The sequence below is a fragment of the Coregonus lavaretus genome, assembly GCF_964263955.1.
Source record: "Coregonus lavaretus genome assembly, chromosome: 22".
Taxonomy (NCBI): domain Eukaryota; kingdom Metazoa; phylum Chordata; class Actinopteri; order Salmoniformes; family Salmonidae; genus Coregonus; species Coregonus lavaretus.
In genome coordinates, this window is record NC_140009.1 from 19641869 (window position 1) to 19660994 (window position 19126).

Sequence of the window (19126 nt, forward strand, 5' to 3'; positions counted from 1 at the left end):
CCACCCCTCATCACTGTCAAACGCTCCCTAAAACACTTTAGCGAGCAGGCCTTTCTAATTGACCTGGCCCGGGTATCCTGGATGGATATTGACCTCATTCCGTCAGTAGAGGATGCCTGGTTGTTTTTTAAAAGTGCTTTCCTCTCCATCTTAAATAAGCATGCCCCATTCAAAAAATTCAGAACTAAGAACAGATATAGCCCCTGGTTCTCCTCAGACTTGACTGCCCTTGACCAGCACAAAAACATCCTGTGGCGTACTGCATTAGCATCGAACAGCCCCCGCGATATGCAACTTTTTAGGGTCAGGAATCAATATACACAATCAGTTAGGAAAGCAAAGGCTAGCTTTTTCAAACAGAAATTTGCATCCTGTAGCACTATCTCCAAAAAGTTTTGGGACACTGTAAAGTCCATGGAAAATAAGAGCAGCTCCTCCCAACTGCCCACTGCACCGAGGCTAGGAAACACTGTCACCAAGTACTAAGTCATGTTTTGCAGAGGGGTCAAATACTTATTTCCCTCATTAAAATGCAAATCAATTTATAACATTTTTGACATGCGTTTTTCTGGAGTTTTTTGTTGTTATTCTGCCTCTTACTGTTCAAATAAACCTACCATTAAAATTATATACTGATCATTTCTTTGTCAGTGGGCAAACGTACAAAATCAGCAGGGGATCAAATACTTTTTTCCCTCACTGTATAAGCGGCCTAAGCATTGTTGTTCACTAGTTTATCCAATTAGGGAAGGGATGGTGGGGTTGGAAAGTAATAAAGGGAAATATATTTTAAGAAAGGATATGTATATATATACACTTAGGTTGGAGTCATTAAAACTCATTTTTCAACCACTCCACAAATGTCTTGTTAACAAACTATAGTTTTGGCAAGTCGGTTAGGACATCTGCTTTGTGCATGACACAAGTAATTTTTCCAACAATTGTTTACAGACAGATTATTTCACTTATAATTCACTGTATCACAATTCCAGTGAGTCAGAAGTTTACATACACTAAGTTGACTGTGCCTTTAAACAGCTTGGACAATTCCAGAAAATGTTGTCATGGCTTTAGAAGCTTCTAATAGGCTAATTGACATCATTTGAGTCAATTGGAGGTGTACCTGTGGATGTATTTAAAGGCCTACCTTCAAACTCAGTGCCTCTTTGCTTGACATCATGGGAAAATCAAAAGAAATCAGCCAAGACCTCAGAAAGTCTGGTTCATCCTTGGTAGCAATTTCTGAACGTCTGAAGGTACCACGTTCATCTGTACAAACAATAGTACGCAAGTATAAACACCATGGGACCACGCAGCCGTCATACCGCTCAGGAAGGAGACGCGTTCTGTCTCCTAGAGATGAACGTACTTTGGTGCGAAAAGTGCAAATCAATCCCAGAACAACAGCAATGGACCTTGTGAAGATGCTGGTGGAAACAGGTACAAAAGTATCTATATCCACAGTAAAAGGAGTGCTATATCAACATAACCTGAAAGGCCGCTCAGCAAGGAAGAAGCCACTGATCCAAAACCGCCATAAAAAAGCCAGACTACGGTTTGCAACTGCACATGGGGACAAAGATTGTACTTTTTTGAGAAATGTCCTCTGGTCTGATGAAACAAAAATAGAACTGTTTGGCCATAATGACCATCATTATGTTTGGAGGAAAAACCGTGAACTGTGAAGCACGGGGGTGGCAGCATCATGCTGTGGGGGTGCTTTGCTACAGGAGGGACTGGTGCACTTCACAAAATAGATGGCATCATGAGGAAGGAAACTTATGTGGATATATTGAAGCAACATCTCAAGACATCAGTCAGGAAGTTAAAGCTTGGTCGCAAATGGTTCTTCCAAATGGACACTGACCCCAAGCATACTTCCAAAGTTGTGGCAAAATGGCTTAAGGACAACAAAGTCAAGGTATTGGAGTGGCCATCACAAAGCCCTGACCTCAATCCTATAGAAAATGTGTGGGCAGAACTGAAAAAGCGTGTGCGAGCAAGGAGGCCTACAAACCTGACTCAGTTGCACCAGCTCTGTCAGGAGGAATGGGCCAAAATTCACCCAACTTTTTGTGGGAAGCTTGTGGAAGGCTACCCGAAACGTTTGACCCAAGTTAAACAATTTAAAGGCAATGCTACCAAATACTAATTGAGTGTATGTAAACTTCTGACCCACTGGGAATGTGATGAAAGAAATAAAAGCTGAAAGAAATAATTCTCTCTACTATTATTCTGACATTTCACATTCTTAAAATAAAGTGGTGATCCTAATTGACCTAAGACAGGGAATTTTTACTAGGATTAAATGTCAGGAATTGTGAAAAACTGAGTTTAAATGTATTTGGCAAAGGTGTATGCAAACTTCCGACTTCAACTGTATGTGTATATGTATGTGTATGTATGTATATGTATACAGTGGGGAGAACAATACACTGCCGATTTTGCAGGTTTTCCTACTTACAAAGCATGTAGAGGTCTGTAATTTTTATCATAGGTACACTTCAACTGTGAGAGACAGAATCTAAAACAAAAATCCAGAAAATCACATTTTATGATTTTTAAGTAATTAATTTGCATTTTATTGCATGACATAAGTATTTGATACATCAGAAAAGCAGAACTTAATATTTGGTACAGAAACCTTTGTTTGCAATTACAGAGATCATACGTTTCCTGTAGGTCTTGACCAGGTTTGCACACACTGCAGCAGGGATTTTGGCCCACTCCTCCATACAGACCTTCTCCAGATCCTTCAGGTTTCGGGGCTGTCGCTGGGCAATACGGACTTTCAGCTCCCTCCAAAGATTTTCTATTGGGTTCAGGTCTGGAGACTGGGTAGGCCACTCCAGGACCTTGAGATGCTTCTTACAGAGCCACTCCTTAGTTGCCCTGGCTGTGTGTTTCGGGTCGTTGTCATGCTGGAAGACCCAGCCACGACCCATCTTCAATGCTCTTACTGAGGGAAGGAGGTTGTTGGCCAAGATCTCGCGATACATGGCCCCATCCATCCTCCCCTCAATACGGTGCAGTCGTCCTGTCCCCTTTGCAGAAAAGCATCCCCAAAGAATGATGTTTCCACCTCCATGCTTCACGGTTGGGATGGTGTTCTTGGGGTTGTACTCATCCTTCTTCTTCCTCCAAACACGGCGAGTGGAGTTTAGACCAAAAAGCTATATTTTTGTCTCATCAGACCACATGACCTTCTCCCATTACTCCTCTGGATCATCCAGATGGTCATTGGCAAACTTCAGACGGGCCTGGACATGCGCTGGCTTGAGCAGGGGGACCTTGCGTGTGCTGCAGGATTTTAATCCATGACGGCGTAGTGTGTTACTAATGGTTTTCTTTGAGACTGTGGTCCCAGCTCTCTTCAGGTCATTGACCAGGTCCTGCCGTGTAGTTCTGGGCTGATCCCTCACCTTCCTCATGATCATTGATGCCTCACGAGGTGAGATCTTGCATGGAGCCCCAGACCGAGGGTGATTGACCGTCATCTTGAACTTCTTCCATTTTCTAATAATTGCGCCAACAGTTGTTGCCTTCTCACTAAGCTGCTTGCCTATTGTCCTGTAGCCCATCCCAGCCTTGTGCAGGTCTACAATTTTATCCCTGATGTCCTTACACAGCTTGGCCATTGTCGAGAGGTTGGAGTCTGTTTGATTGAGTGTGTGGACAGGTGTCTTTTATACAGGTAACGAGTTCAAACAGGTGCAGTTAATACAGGTAATGAGTGGAGAACAGGAGGGCTTCTTAAAGAAAAACTAACAGGTCTGTGAGAGCCGGAATTCTTACTGGTTGGTAGGTGATCAAATACTTATATCATGCAATAAAATGCAAATTATTACTTAAAAATCATACAATGTGATTTTCTGGATTTTTGTTTTAGATTCTGTCTCTCACAGTTGAAGTGCACCTATGATAAAAATTACAGACCTCTACATGCTTTGTAAGTTGGAAAACCTGCAATATCGGCAGTGTATCAAATACTTGTTCTCCCCACTGTATATATATTTGCGAGAAGAAAAAAACATATGGGGGATTGGAAGTGATGCAGACAATTACACTGATGGAAGTTACAATCTATCTGCAATATTAAAGCTGATCTACCCCGCAAAAAAAATAAAAATATATGTATATATATTAATATTATTTAAAAAATAAAAATAATAATAATACTTGAGTCTAAATTCACATGACACAACTGAATCAAATGATTGGCCGGAACTACTGTGGTTCTCTTTGATCCATTCCACATTTACGCTGTTCCCAGATCGGATGTGTTTTTCAGTGTCTTGTTTCAGTATTAGGGAAATATGTTGATGTAGTTCTGTGATTACTTTTCCTGCTTCCTTTTTGTAGCCTCTTGTTGATGCCTTTGTGTATCCTATGGCTATGTTATATCCTTTGGCAATTCATTGTGCATTTATAAATAAATAATGACTGTTATTTACTCTCTCTTCTAGCAGTTTTTAGGTGGTAGAATAAAATGCAACAATTTAGTGATACTGACCAAACACCCAAATTAATAGATATTACATGGCTAAATAAAAACTCCCCCGTAGGGGCTAGCTGCCCAATAAAGTTACCTGTCTTGTTCACTGTCTGTATAAGAGCTGTTAACCTGGTCTGTGAGGTTCCATGGTTTGCCCCAAGTCTCTCAGCCAAATGTTCCCTGATAATGTCAACTTGTTTAATGTCCCATGCTCTCGCTACACAGCCATAACAAGGATGGTTGTAGGAATCCTGCTGAACGGGAACACTTTCAGAGGCTATGTAAGGCTCCAGTAGATTTAGGTGTATAGACAATAGATATAGATTTCTAACTATGTCTCCTGAATAGATAGAACTCCATAGTCATGCTACCGTATAGATCTAGTATAGTTACCCATAACACCTATAGAACTTATTTGTCATGTTGGCATCTTTAGATATGTACAAAACTCTAGGTCCCGTCTAAAAGGGATGTTCTATTTGAAATTAATTTGATTCCTTTTTTTTTAGGGTTCCTATGGGGAGTCCTAAACCTGGGATGCAGCTTGGCTATGGAGGAATGGCTGGAGGAATGGCTGGAGGAATGGGTGGAGGGGGAGGTCAGAGACTGGCCAACCAAGAGAGCCACAGGCCGATGCAGCAGTCTAGCTCAGGCTCCGACCATGGCTCTGGCCCAGGCCACGGCCCAGGGCAGGGTCAGGGCCATGGGCCAGGTATGGGTGCTGGGATGGGTGGCGGTCAGGGTCAGCATGGCCAGAGTCCCGGTCAGCCCGGTCAGCACGCCTCCAGACAGAACCTCCAGGTGGACTTCAGCAGCTCGGGAGGCCGGACGGGTCGATCCTCCACGGCATCTCCGGACCGGGGGATCACCCCCACCTCGCCCTACTCGGTGCCTCAGATCGCCCCCATGCCCGTCAGCAAGCTGTGCCCCCTCTGCTCCACAGCAGAGCTGACCAACCCGCCGGCCCTGCCAAACTACAACACCTGCACGCAGTGCCGCTCCACCGTCTGCAACCAGTGTGGCTTCAACCCCAACCCCCATCTCACAGAAGTAAGCAACAACCACTGCCTGTTAACATGCTGACTCTATTACAGCTAGATCTAGGATCAGTTATCTATACCTTAATACTTTGGGAATGAAACCAGTCTACTAAACAAAACTGGCTCCAGATCAGCTCTTAAATCACAAAATTAGGCACATCCTCACATATCTAGACGCCTGTCTCTCTCATGCAGGCATGCACAGTCATTTTGACTACTCCAATCTATGAGTCCCAGACATAGTAAAGGCCCTTCCTTAATGAGTGTGAAGGTCCCTTCCTCCGTCAGCGACCTCTGACCTCTCTCTCTCAGAGGGAGCCCGGCAGAGCCTGCTGTCAGTAGTGTGTCCCGCCCGGCCGTCTTAGCGTCTCCGTCGGTCTCGCGCCCTGGCTCGTCAGCCTCTGTTTTGACAGCAGCCATTGACAGCAGCCATTGTCTCTCTGTCCTTCCCCTGAACGTGTGGGCGGGCGGGTGGCACCAGGCAGGTGCGTTTCAGAGAGAGGAAGTGAGGGAGGAGGCGCCGTGGTGTATTGTTTGCCCCAAGGATGCGGATGAAGTGGTGTTCTCTCCGGAGCGGTGAGAGCCTCCGAGACACGGAGCCAATGCCACTGTAGTGTTGGGATGAGTTCTGGTCCCAACTGCGATCATGTCTTATTGTGGGGACATTTGGGTGCATTATATTCTGAGAGCAGGACCGGGGAGAAAGAGAATGTGGGGAAATGATGAAGAGAGAGTGGGAACTGGAGTGTTAGAGAAACTGTGTGTGTGTGTGTGTGTGTGTGTGTGGTGTGTGTGTGTGTGAGCTTGGTAAATGCCAGTAATTCCTCTCGAGGCGATGACAGAATCTCCATTAGTCTACTGAGGCAGGGTGTAGGGGTGTAGAGGATGAATAAGAGGAGGAGGGAATTAAGAGAGAGAATGGAGAGGAAAAGGAGGAGGAGGAGGTAGAGGAAGGAGTGAGGAGGGAAAAGAGAAGTAGAGCAGGATTTAAAACTAGGGGGATTAGGAAGAGAGGGAGGAGAGGGAGGAGGAGAGGGAGGAGAGGGAGGAGGAGATGGAAGAGAGGGAGGAGGAGAGGGAGGAGAGGGAGGAGGAGAGGGAGGAGGAGAGGGAAGAGAGGGAGGAGGAGAGGGAGGAGAGGGAGGAGGAGAGGGAGGAGAGGGAGGAGAGGGAGGAGAGGGAGGAGGAGAGGGAAGAGAGGGAGGAGGAGAGGGAGGAGAGGGAGGAGAAGAGGGAGGAGGAGAGGGAGGAGAGGAAGGAGGAGAGGGAGGAGAGGGAGGAGGAGAGGGAGGAGAGGGAGGAGGAGAGGGAGGAGAGGGAGGAGGAGAGGGAGGTGTACGGGGAAGAGAGGGAGGAGAGGGAGGAGGAAAAAACTAGATGTAGAGTCTTACATTGAGAAAATAGTAGTCAATCCCTGTAACCTTTAATCAACCCTTCTCCCAGTGTTCACACTGTATGGATATAGGAGACACATCTAACATTCATACATCTACTTATAACAGCTATTAAAACCACTAAGTAAGTCAGTGGGGGTAGAGAATTTTCATTTGGCGTGGTGGCCTGAGGTAAAGATAGAGGGGAGCAATACGAGGGTGGCTGCCTCCCAAATTACACTATTATATAGTAGTCTCCCCTGTAACTATTCCCCAGGTCGTTGCTGTAAATGCAAATGTGTTCTCAGTCAGCTTACCTGATTAAATAAGGGTAAAATAAATAAATAAAATACCAGAACCCATACACTCTATTAGTGCACTTTATAGGGAATAGGGTGCCATTTGGGACACAACCAGTCTTCTTGAACCAGTCAAATTGCAGGAAATGAAAGACTCTTACCAGAGCTTCCCCCTCACCAATCATGTGAGTATTAACACTGCCACACTGTGTGTCTGTGTGTGTAGACATCACCATACGCCACCATATTGTGGATGCCATTTACCGCCGTCTGACTCACTCTATGGTCTTGGCATGGCTGGCAGTGAACTGTTCTAATCCCGCTCTCCGTCTCTCACCTCTCAAATGTTCACCCATTACCTTCTCTTCTCTCTGGGTCTGTTCACTTCAAGACATTGTAAGCAACATCAGGCAAATTATCGATGGACATGCGTCATCTCCATTTGAAATGAAAACGATACCCACATTGGGTACTGTTACTTTCAATAATTAAGCGGCACAATAATTTGATTATTTTACAATTATCGCAATTCTAATGGCACACAAAACTCCTGTGCAGGATTCCATTTCGTGAATTGTGTGTGTGCCTGTGTGTGCCAGCCTGCATACCCTATCACCAGGCTCCAGTGTGGTGGTTGCTGATAGGCTGTAGTAGACCCCAGGCAGAACAGACCCAAACCCTACAGCAGGGATGGGCAACCAACTTTGATGGGGGTGGGGGCCACCAAAAATCTGAACTCATCACATGGGCCACAGTGGCTCGTGGGTCTGCGTACCCACACATGCAGTCAGAGCCCTAGCATTTTGGGGGCCCTAAGTAACATTTTGTTGCAATTCTACACATTTTGCCATGGGGCAGAGAGAAATGTTTGCAGTTTTTAATATGATATCTGAGTGAGAGTGACTAGAGTCATTCATGTCTGTGTAGATTAGTAAAGTAATAAAACTACTACTCTATCGCTGTGCTCCGCTTGTGTGGCTTTGTGTAGTTCATGTCATTCATTCAGTCTTTGTAATGAAATTTGGCTTTTAATAAATTGAAGAAATCACTGGGGCTTTTCTGCGACTAGGCAACATATGTTCCCGTCTTCCTTCCTCTCCTCCACCAGATCTCTCCATCTAACCACTGGCTTGTTCATTAACAGATCAAATCAATGGGACTTCTCAGCCTAATCTAATATACACTCAACCTAATTGGGTTCTTATTTCATTTGGATCCACTAACATTTGTACAACTTAACATGCTGTTGACATAGCTTATAGAGTTTATGAGGCCAAATATGCTTGTTAGGCAGAGATTATGCTAGATCCACTACACAGTGTTTGACTTAGTGTAATGTACAGTAACACATGTTCATGTGCACTATTGCCCCCCCCCCCTTAGTTCAAATGAGCTTGGGTGCCAGTCTGTTTCTGCTCGTTGGAATTGTCATGCCATTTGGTGTGACAATGAGTGACTAGGAGTTGGCAAAAGAGCACAAACAGATCTGGGACTAGGCTAATTCCAAATCACATTGAACCCCAAAACCCCAGCACCAGTGATATCAAGATAATGAAGCACCTGCCCTATGGCTCCTCCCTCCTGCCTAATGTTTGTTGTTATTTGTGGCTGGGTGCTAAATTTAGACGCAGCATGCACACCGTGCCGTTAATAGAGGTGTGTGTTCAGAGTCATTAGCTTCCACTAGAAGTCAGCAGCTAGCTTCCCTCTGGCTCTGCTCTCTTTCTCTCTCTCTCTCTCCTCTCTCTCGCTTTCTCTCTCTCTCACTCCTCTCCCCTCCACTGAGCCTGTTGTACTTGCATGTCACGCAGCGAAGACAAGACACCGCCTCGCCCCAGACCCCTTTTACTAATTTACCCATAATCTCGCAGAGGTCCAGGACAGGAGCAGACAGGTGTCAATCACAAAGCAGCAGAAATGATGTGGAGTCTGTGTTGTTGTTGTTTAGGAAGAGAGAGGAGGGAGTACAAAGGAGCTGAAGGCCTTTGGATCCAAGCCAGTGTCAGTATAGATTTCCTTGTATAGAGCCACAGCGAGGCCTAGTGCTCTCTCTCTTTCTCTCTCTTTCATTTTGTCTCTCTCCCTCTGTCTCATTCTCTCTCTCCTTTTCCCTCTCATACTCTCTCTCTTTCTGTCTCTCTCTCTCTTTTTCTCTCTCTCCCTCTCCCTCCCTCTGTCTCTCAATGCCTGGGAAAATGTCAGTGTGTTTTTACTGGTGGTGATTTTATCTCTATAGAAATGACTGTAATAAGACCAATGGGTACTTACTTATTTGTTTGGTGAATACATTAGCTCCAGCCGCTTATATCTTAAAGGGCATTGCATTAGAATCACATCGGACTTGATTTTGTTTTGGTACAGTAACGGTCAACTATGCTCTTTTTATGGCTATTACTTTACTGTACATTTCATTGTGTCTTTCTCAAAGCAAATAGCCACTGACACATAACATAACCCAGTCCTGGAGCATTGCAATATCTATATCTCCCGAGTGGCGCAGTGGTCTAAGGCACTGCATCGCAGTGCTAGCTGTGCCACTAGAGATCCTGGTTCGAATCCAGGCTCTGTCGTAGCCGGCCGCGACCGGGAGACCCATGGGGCGGCGCACAATTGGCCAAGTGTCGTCCAGGGTAGGGGAGGGAATGGTTGGCAGGATGTAGCTCAGTTGGTAGAGCATGGCGTTTGCAACGCCAGGGTTGTGGGTTCGATTCCCACAGGGGGGCAGTATGAAAAAAAATATATATATAAAATGATGTATGTGCTCACTAACTGTAAGTCGCTCTGGATAAGAGCGTCTGCTAAATGACAAAAATGTGTTGTGTATAGATTGTCATTATACACCTTCTTCCTGTCTCTCTCCTTCATAATGCCAATTTGTTTCCTTTGAATGTGTTCTGACATTTTGTCATGTATTTTACATTTTAGTCATTTAGCAGACGCTCTTATCCAGAGCTACTTACAGGAGCAATTAGGGTTAAGTGCCTTGCTTAAGGGCACATCGACAGATTTTTCACCTAGTCGGCTCGGGGATTAGAACCAGCGACCTTTCGGTTACTGGCACAACGCTCTTACCCACTAAGCTACCTGCCGCCCTATTTTATCTACTTTCGAGTGATGACAGCATCTCTCTATCCAACAGGCTATGGATGTAGCTATCTGATCATCCTGTCAAGTAGTGTAACAGAAAGACGCATTTCATTCATACCTGGGCTCAAATATACAGTGGGGAAAAAAAGTATTTAGTCAGCCACAAATTGTGAATGTTCTCCCACTTAAAAAGATGAGAGAGGCCTGTAATTTTCATCATAGGTACACGTCAACTATGACAGACAAATTGAGAAAATAAAATCCAGAAAATCACATTGTAGGATTTTTAATGAATTTATTTGCAAATTATGGTGGAAAATAAGTATTTGATCACCTACAAACAAGCAAGATTTCTGGCTCTCACAGACCTGTAACTTCTTCTTTAAGAGGCTCCTCTGTCCTCCACTCGTTACCTGTATTAATGGCACCTGTTTGAACTTGTTATCAGTATTAAAGACACCTGTCCACAACCTCAAACAGTCACACTCCAAACTCCACTATGGCCAAGACCAAAGAGCTGTCAAAGGACACCAGAAACAAAATTGTAGACCTGCACCAGGCTGGGAAGACTGAATCTGCAATAGGTAAGCAGCTTGGTTTGAAGAAATCAACTGTGGGAGCAATTATTAGGAAATGGAAGACATACAAGACCACTGATAATCTCCCTCGATCTGGGGCTCCACGCAAGATCTCACCCCGTGGGGTCAAAATGATCACAAGAACGGTGAGCAAAAATCCCAGAACCACACGGGGGGACCTAGTGAATGACCTGCAGAGAGCTGGGACCAAAGTAACAAAGCCTACCATCAGTAACACACTACGCCGCCAGGGACTCAAATCCTGCAGTGCCAGACGTGTCCCCCTGCTTAAGCCAGTACATGTCCAGGCCCGTCTGAAGTTTGCTAGAGTGCATTTGGATGATCCAGAAGAGGATTGGGAGAATGTCATATGGTCAGATGAAACCAAAATAGAACTTTTTGGTAAAAACTCAACTCGTCGTGTTTGGAGGACAAAGAATGCTGAGTTGCATCCAAAGAACACCATACATACTGTGAAGCATGGGGGTGGAAACATCATGCTTTGGGGCTGTTATTCTGCAAAGGGACCAGGACGACTGATCCGTGTAAAGGAAAGAATGAATGGGGCCATGTATCGTGAGATTTTGAGTGAAAACCTCCTTCCATCAGCAAGGGCATTGAAGATGAAACGTGGCTGGGTCTTTCAGCATGACAATGATCCCAAACACACCGCCCGGGCAACGAAGGAGTGGCTTCGTAAGAAGCATTTCAAGGTCCTGGAGTGGCCTAGCCAGTCTCCAGATCTGAACCCCATAGAAAATCTTTGGAGGGAGTTGAAAGTCCGTGTTGCCCAGCGACAGCCCCAAAACATCACTGCTCTAGAGGAGATCTGCATGGAGGAATGGGCCAAAATACCAGCAACAGTGTGTGAAAACCTTGTGAAGACTTACAGAAAACGTTTGACCTGTGTCATTGCCAACAAAGGGTATATAACAAAGTATTGAGAAACTTTTGTTATTGACCAAATACTTATTTTCCACCATAATTTGCAAATACATTCATTAAAAATCCTACAATGTGATTTTCTGGATTTCTTTTTCTCATTTTGTCTGTCATACTTGACGTGTACATATGATGAAAATTACAGGCCTCTCTCATCTTTTTAAGTGGGAGAACTTGCACAATTGGTGGCTGACTAAATACTTTCTTTCCCCACTGTATTTCCTTTCCCTCAATCCCTCCCTCCCTCCCTCCCTCCCTCCCTCCCTCCCTCCCTCCCTCCAGCCTGTCATGTCTGAGCCTGGCCACAGTACAGGATAGAGCTGCAGATGTATCACCTTTCATCAGCAGGCCAGCGCTACACCCCTGTCACAGCAGCTCTCACTCACTATCCCCCTGACAAGGTCAGAGAAGGAGAGAGACCATGCCTTGACAGGTCTGAGAGTGAAAATCTCAGATAGATTGTGGCAGTCCAACAATTTTAGCATGCTGAACATGCTCACTAGAGTGAAAAGTTGGACATAGGTTTACTGGGTATGAATATGTTATACTCATCCAGCAGTGGAAAGAGGATTCATAGCTACAGAATGCACTCGAGAAATGTGTGTTGGCGCACCAGCCAGTGTGTGTGTTTGTGTATGTATGTGTGTGTGTGTTTGTGCATGTGCGTATGTGCATACCAGCCTGTGTGTGTGTTTTAGGAAGAGAGAAGAGGGGGAGTGGGATAGAGTGAGGTGAGACAGATAGCTAGAGAGATAGAGAGGCACTGGAGAGAGGAAGCAGAGGACGGAAGAGACAGAGGGAGAAGGAAGGAGAGGACGGAAGAGACAGGGAGAAGGAAGGAGACAGAATTTGGGTGTGTGTGAAGCCACATTTAAGCTTATTGAAGTGAGTTATTTTGATGTTTCCTTGCCCGCTTCTCTGAGTTGATACGGATCTGCATCACAAATCCTGCCTGCCACTAACTGCACCATTCAGCACCTCACTCTCTCTCTCTGCTGCAGACAGCCTCTCACAGAGAGAGAGAGAGAGAGAGAGAGAGAGAGAGAGAGAGAAGACTACTGTGATGGAATGTCAAACGTGACTGTAACTCTCTTTTTACTTGGGATTTTATTTAGAAACCTCCAACTTCCATGTAAGGAAACAATAATTGATATGGGGATATACAATATAAGAGTGGAGAATGCAACATACACCAGTCAGTCGCGTAACTTATGGATTCCAAACCTGTTAAGAAATAATAGCCATAGAGTTTTTGAAATGATATGGTGCATTTTTACCTAAGCCATTTTTGTTGTACTTTAATAATACTTGATTTTTAACCTCCCATCCTGGTCACTGAAAAGGTGACTGTGTGTGGGAGCGATTGAAAGAGAAAATGACTGATAATCACTGCCTGGTCCACCTGGTTTAGTGGGTGTGCATAACAATGTCGTAGTTAAGCATGGAAATGAATGCAAACCGTCTCATAACCCTCCATGCTGCTAGGAATATTCCAGCCCATTTAACATTGGATATTTTCTATTCCCAATCATACATCATTGGAGTTTTCTTTCAGAGGTGACACTTCATATAGGGATATGTTGTTGGCAGGTTTATTATACCTTTTTTTATATTTAGATGTGAATGTGGATGATTTATCAAGGTTCTCTATGGGCAGTATGCAACATTATCGTAAAAAGATAATAAAAAAAATCATGATCATGACGACAATGGGGATGGCCATGATGCTCAGGATGGCGACAGGATAATGACAATGTGTATATTTATCACCCTAATGATGATGACTAACAATTATAATCATGGTAATTATGAGCGCTAACATTAGCACGGTAGGTAGGTAGTCCTCTTCTGTCTTTTCTGTCTCTCCTGTCCTCCTCCCAGGCTGTAGATTACAAGGTAGCTCCAGCCTGCAGCCCCAGAGTCTGCAGCCAGCGTTAGAACAAGGCTGTCATGCCAGTGAGAGCAGGGGGGAGTGTCATGCCAGTGAGAGGAGGGGGGAGTGTCATGCCAGTGAGAGGAGAGGGGAGTGTCATGCCAGTGAGAGGAGAGGGGAGTGTCATGCCAGTGAGAGGAGAGGGGAGTGTCATGCCAGTGAGAGGATGGGGGAGTGTCATGCCAGTGAGAGGAGGGGGGAGTGTCATGCCAGTGAGAGGAGGGGGGAGTGTCATGCCAGTGAGAGGAGGGGGGAGTGTCATGCCAGTGAGAGGAGGGGGGAGTGCATGTTTCTTTTTTTTTGCTTTGAGTCTCTTTCTTCCTCTCCTTCTTCTCTTCCCTCCACGTGTTTCCCATATACCTCTTTGATCCTCCAGCCTTTCTCTCTCTGTCCTCATAATGTGTGTCGTAAGGTGCTGGTGTGTGTGTATGTGTGGTTTGTGTGCCACGCTCTTCACACATGACCCCTAGGTTCACACACCTTGACATTAGAGCCAGGCTGTTGCCATGGAGACTAACATGGTGCTGGTGCTGAAGGTCACGGTATATACAAGGCTGTGTGTGTGTGTGTCTGTGTCCTCTGTGTAGCGTCGACGCTCGGTGTTGAACATATTTGACGCTGGATGCGTGGGTGTGTTAGAACTAATAGCCTCTCTTTTTGGAGTCATTTTGATAGCGACACGTTTAATAACAACAACAGCCCTGGCAAAGGACTCTGTTCCGAAAAATCAGTTCCACCACAGGAAAAAGGATGAAGAGACTAGAGCCTCCAGTGACAATCTCTCCAACTCGTTGGATTTAGCCAATGGAAAATATCTCTCTCTCCCACTACAGATGAGAGAGAGAGTCCTCTAGTCTAGAAAGCAGCCAGGGGAAAAAGTATTCCTATAAATATTGGTGTAAAACTAGGACAGTGGGAATCACTGAGAGAATCATTGAGAAGCATATGTTGAGCTACAGCTGTTGCTGCTGTCAGTGTTTAGCCCACTGCAGGGGCTGAATGTACTCCAGATAGAGCACAGGACAGCCAGTTCAACTGGAGCAGGCATCCGACTGGGCCAACGAGCTCTCACAGTCTCACTGCAGAATTAGACGTTCATCCACTTCTCCAAACGTCAAATTTTGAAGTGTTTTTGTTGCTCCTGCTGCTCTGTATCGTTCCATTTCACCAAACCTCAAATTTCTATGTTAAGTTTAGGCACTCATTCCGAATGATTAAGGTAAGGGTTAAGGTTTGGGATAGGGTTAAAACATTAAGTTTAGGCACTCATTCCAAATGGTTAAGGTAAGGGTTAAGGTTTGGGATAGGGTTAAAAACTAAACTAAAAAACCAGTGTCCACGACTGGGATCGAACATGCAACCTTCTGATCCAGAGGCACCTTCTGATCCAGAGTCGTGGGATGACGCCCCATCCACAAAGTCCTAGCAAAACCCAAGCCTACTTGATGGTAATGGCGCTCAATGTTGCCCCTAGTGGCCGGTTTTGAAGAGATTTCCCGATGTCCTCAGGACATGGATAGACGTCCAATTTCGACGTCAATCTTGAACGACCTGGCTGGACTGGGCAGCCGCCAAGTCCATTTCAAGGACCCTTCAACAGCCAGTCTCACTGCTGCTGGGTCAGTGGCACTGGGCACTGCACACAACTCACATTGATTAACCAATTAAACAAGGAATTAGTTGATCAATTGATCAATAAATCAACTGCATTTCAGAGACATCTTTCTCAGTATAGTAGATTATAGTTTTTAATCGCTAGGGCAGTGAAGCTAAACAGCTAGCTAATATTGCTAACAGTCCCAGTTCTAGGGACAGCTTGATAAGCAGTGAGGCGTTGCTCATTAGATAACGTTGCAGTTGTGGTTTTGTTCCCTGGTATGTAACAAGGAGGATTATGGCTTAATTTAGCCAAGCGGAACTATCACAGAGAGGCTGCCCCTCTCGGCCTGTTCTCCCTGGCACTGCCCCAGCCTCAGTCCTCCTGGTCCTCCAGCCTGGCCTGTCTGGCACATGGTACTGCCAGCACACTACAGGATGGAGAGCAGAGAGAGATAGAGGGAGAAGGGAAGGACATAGGGAGAGAGAGGTAGAGAGGTAGAGAGAGAGGTAGGGAGAGAGGAGAGAGAGAGGTAGAGGGAGAAGGGAAGGGAGGGAGAGAGAGAGGGGAGGGAGAGAGAAGGGGAGAGGTAGAGAGAGAGGTAGGGAGAGAGGAGAGAGAGAGGTAGAGGGAGAAGGGAAGGGAGGGTGAGAGACAGGGGAGGGAGAGAGAGAGGGGAGGGAGAGAGAAGGGGAGAGGTAGAGAGAGAGGTAGGGAGAGGGGGAAGATATAACAGAAACACACAGTCTCCATCAGATCCCTCAATGGGAACACTAAGGGCTGCTGGGCTGGGTCCCACTGACCCCTCTATCCATTCCCCGTAATGGTGCAGTTTACCACAGTTTGGGGAACTTACGGTATACAGATGTAGGATCTTAATTTGAGCCAATTTGCTACAGCAGGAAAATAATCCTGCAGCAACAGGAAATATGAATAATTATGTGGATTATATTTAATATACATTTTGTAGGGGTTGATACATTTTTCGTAAGGGAAAATCAAGTCTGAAATGTCAAAGTGGAAGTTATTGTAGCGGGTGATTAGGACGGAGTCAGGCGCAGGAGGTGTGAATCACAGAATATGGTTTATTCGTCCAATAAAGCAGTTCGCAGCAATCTGAAAACCAAATACAGTGCGACTTCAATGCGCACTGGGAAAACAAAACACCCGGGTGAATATCCCGGCGACAAAAGTAACATGAATGCTCAACCGAGCTAGCGACACCTCCACATGGAAACAAGCAGAGGGAATACTTATACAGGGACTGATGAGGGGATATGTACCAGGTGTGTGTGAAAAACAAGACAAAACAAATGAATGATGAAAAGAGGAGCGGCAGTGACTAGAAGGCCGGTGATGACGAACGCCGAAGACTGCCCGAACAAGGAGAGGAGGCAGCTTCGGAGGAAGCCGTGACAGTACCACCCCCTTGACGCGCAGCTCCAGCAGCACGCCGACACCGGCCTTGGGAACGGCCAGGAGGATGCGGAGCAGGGCGATCCAGATGGTGACGTTGGAAATCCCGCAACAGGGAGGGATCGAGGACATCCTTCACCGGGACACATCACCGCTCCTCCGGACTGTACCCCTCCCAGTCCATGAGGTACTGAAGGCCCCCCACCCGACGCCTCTAATCCAGGATGGAACGGACGGAGTACGCCGGGGCCCCCTCGATGTCCAGAGGGGGCGGAGGGACCTCCCGCACCTCAGACTCCTGGAGCGGACCAGCCACCACCGGCCTGAATTAAAATAATTCAAGAATAGTCAGATTGACTAGCGATAGTTATCTCTCATTCCAAACTAGCTCACTCACTCTGTCTTTCTTTTTGTACGATTCATATATATAACTATTGCCAAATTATAAAGTTCTTCATAATTATCCTTATTATACATTATCCTCAACTCTGTATTATAAATTACCATAAATTACTCATCCCATGCCTTTTGGCTTTCCAGTGTAGGTGATCAATTCACACTAGAAAGTCAGGACAGAGTTCAGAGGTCATTGAAATCCTTTAAAGAAGTGTACCATTCTATAGTATAAACTAATCTTTAACAACAGTCAAAACATTTCATAAATGTTATGTATCCCAAGTGTACATTAAGTCCTCATGACATTTCTTCTCAAAAGAAATCACGTTTTTTACCCAAAACTTACTCCCAAAGGAAAAGAAAACTTCATAAAATTCTGACCCCCTTTAAGACCCCCTAAAATCAAAATAATAAGCCCTATCTAAACATCATACTAGGTGGGTTGTGTGTGGTTTATTTGAAAAACCCAATTGGAAAACAAATAACTAAAATGGCCAGGCCTCATTTAATTTGGTAGCTCCCTTTTACGACCTAAAAATAAGACTGCCTAATTTTACTAACTGTTCCACCTATCCCACAGACTTTTGAAACATCCCAATGAGATATAAGGAAATCCCCATTCTACTGGAAAAGAAAGTATACATGTCGTTAACATTCAATTATAATCAGCAATCCAAAAATATTAATTACATGCAAAATATGAGGCAGATATGCCCTGTTCTATCTCACATCAATAATCGTTTGTTTTTAATCTAATTCCTCATAACTACTCCAGAAGAAGATTACATAAAATCTTTCAAAAGATGAAAACCACTCAATGTTCTCTGAGTTTGCGATGATAATTTGCTAATTAATACCCTTCAGACTTCATCCTCTGTAATTCTCATAATAATGATCAAAAGCCTAAATCTGTTTGGTAATGTAATCATCTCCACTTGTTGCATTTATGTTTTAAAATAACACCCCATTGTTTAATAACTCCAGAACTTACAAACACTGTTTACTACTCCATAAGACTAATAGTAAAAACTATCTCCCATTGTTCAACATACCATAAACTGTCAGAGCGGGCGTAGGTGTGGTGTAGGAATCAGATGCAGGACACAGATGCTAGTCCAAAAATACTTTAGTAAAGTCCACAAAAAGAACGGCTACAAACAAAGCCGGAGGCACGAGAGAAATAACGCACACAGCGTATAAATGCAAAACACAGCAAACACGCTCAACAAGTGCGACTCTCTATCCAATACAAAATAGAGCACTAACTGACTGGAAGCACCAGCTGACAAGGAACAACTACACACAACCAAAAGACAGAAACAACGAGAACTTAAAGGACACATAATCAAGACAAAATGAGAAACAGGTGTACCAAAACAGACCAAACCAAACAAACACAGAAACAACGAACGGTGGCAGCTAGTACTCCAGAGACGACGACCGCCGAAGCCTGCCCGAACAAGGAGAAGGAGCAGCCTCGGCCGAAACAGTGACAGTACCCCCCCCTTGACGCGCGGCTCCAGCCGTGCGCCGACCCCGGCCTCGGGGACGACCAGGAGGACGCGGAGCAGGGCGCGTGGGATGACCACGATGGAACTCAGTCAGCAGGGACGGGTCTAAGATATCTCTCCTCGGCACCCAGCACCGCTCCTCCGGACCGTACCCCTCCCACTCCACGAGATATTGGAGACCCCCCATCCGACGTCTCGAATCCAGGATGGACCGAACTGTGTACGCCGGAGCCCCCTCGATGTCCAGCGGGGGCGGGGGAGTCTCTGCTATCTCACAGTCCTGGAGTGGACCAGCTACCACCGGCCTGAGGAGAGACACATGGAACGAGGGGTTAATATTCTTATAATCAATAGGTAGTTGTAATCTGTAACACACCTCGTTCAACCTCCTCAGGACTTTAAAAGGCCCCACAAACCGCCGACCCAGCTTCCGGCAGGGCAGGCGGAGGGGCAGGTTTC

The 19126-nt window shown here is 45.4% G+C and overlaps 1 protein-coding gene across 1 annotated transcript in view; it reads left to right on the forward strand.

The window, feature by feature from the left end:
* Positions 1–5251: 5251 nt before the first annotated feature.
* Positions 5252–19126, forward strand: part of LOC311149873 (protein bassoon-like) — a gene marked incomplete at its 3' end in the record, with an annotated part of 102887 nt that continues 89012 nt past the window's right edge. Inside the window, exon 1 of the mRNA XM_084187113.1 lies at positions 5252–5545. Coding sequence (XP_084043239.1) covers positions 5402–5545 — 144 coding nt within the window. The 5' untranslated portion in view covers positions 5252–5401. The remainder of the gene's footprint in view (positions 5546–19126) is intronic.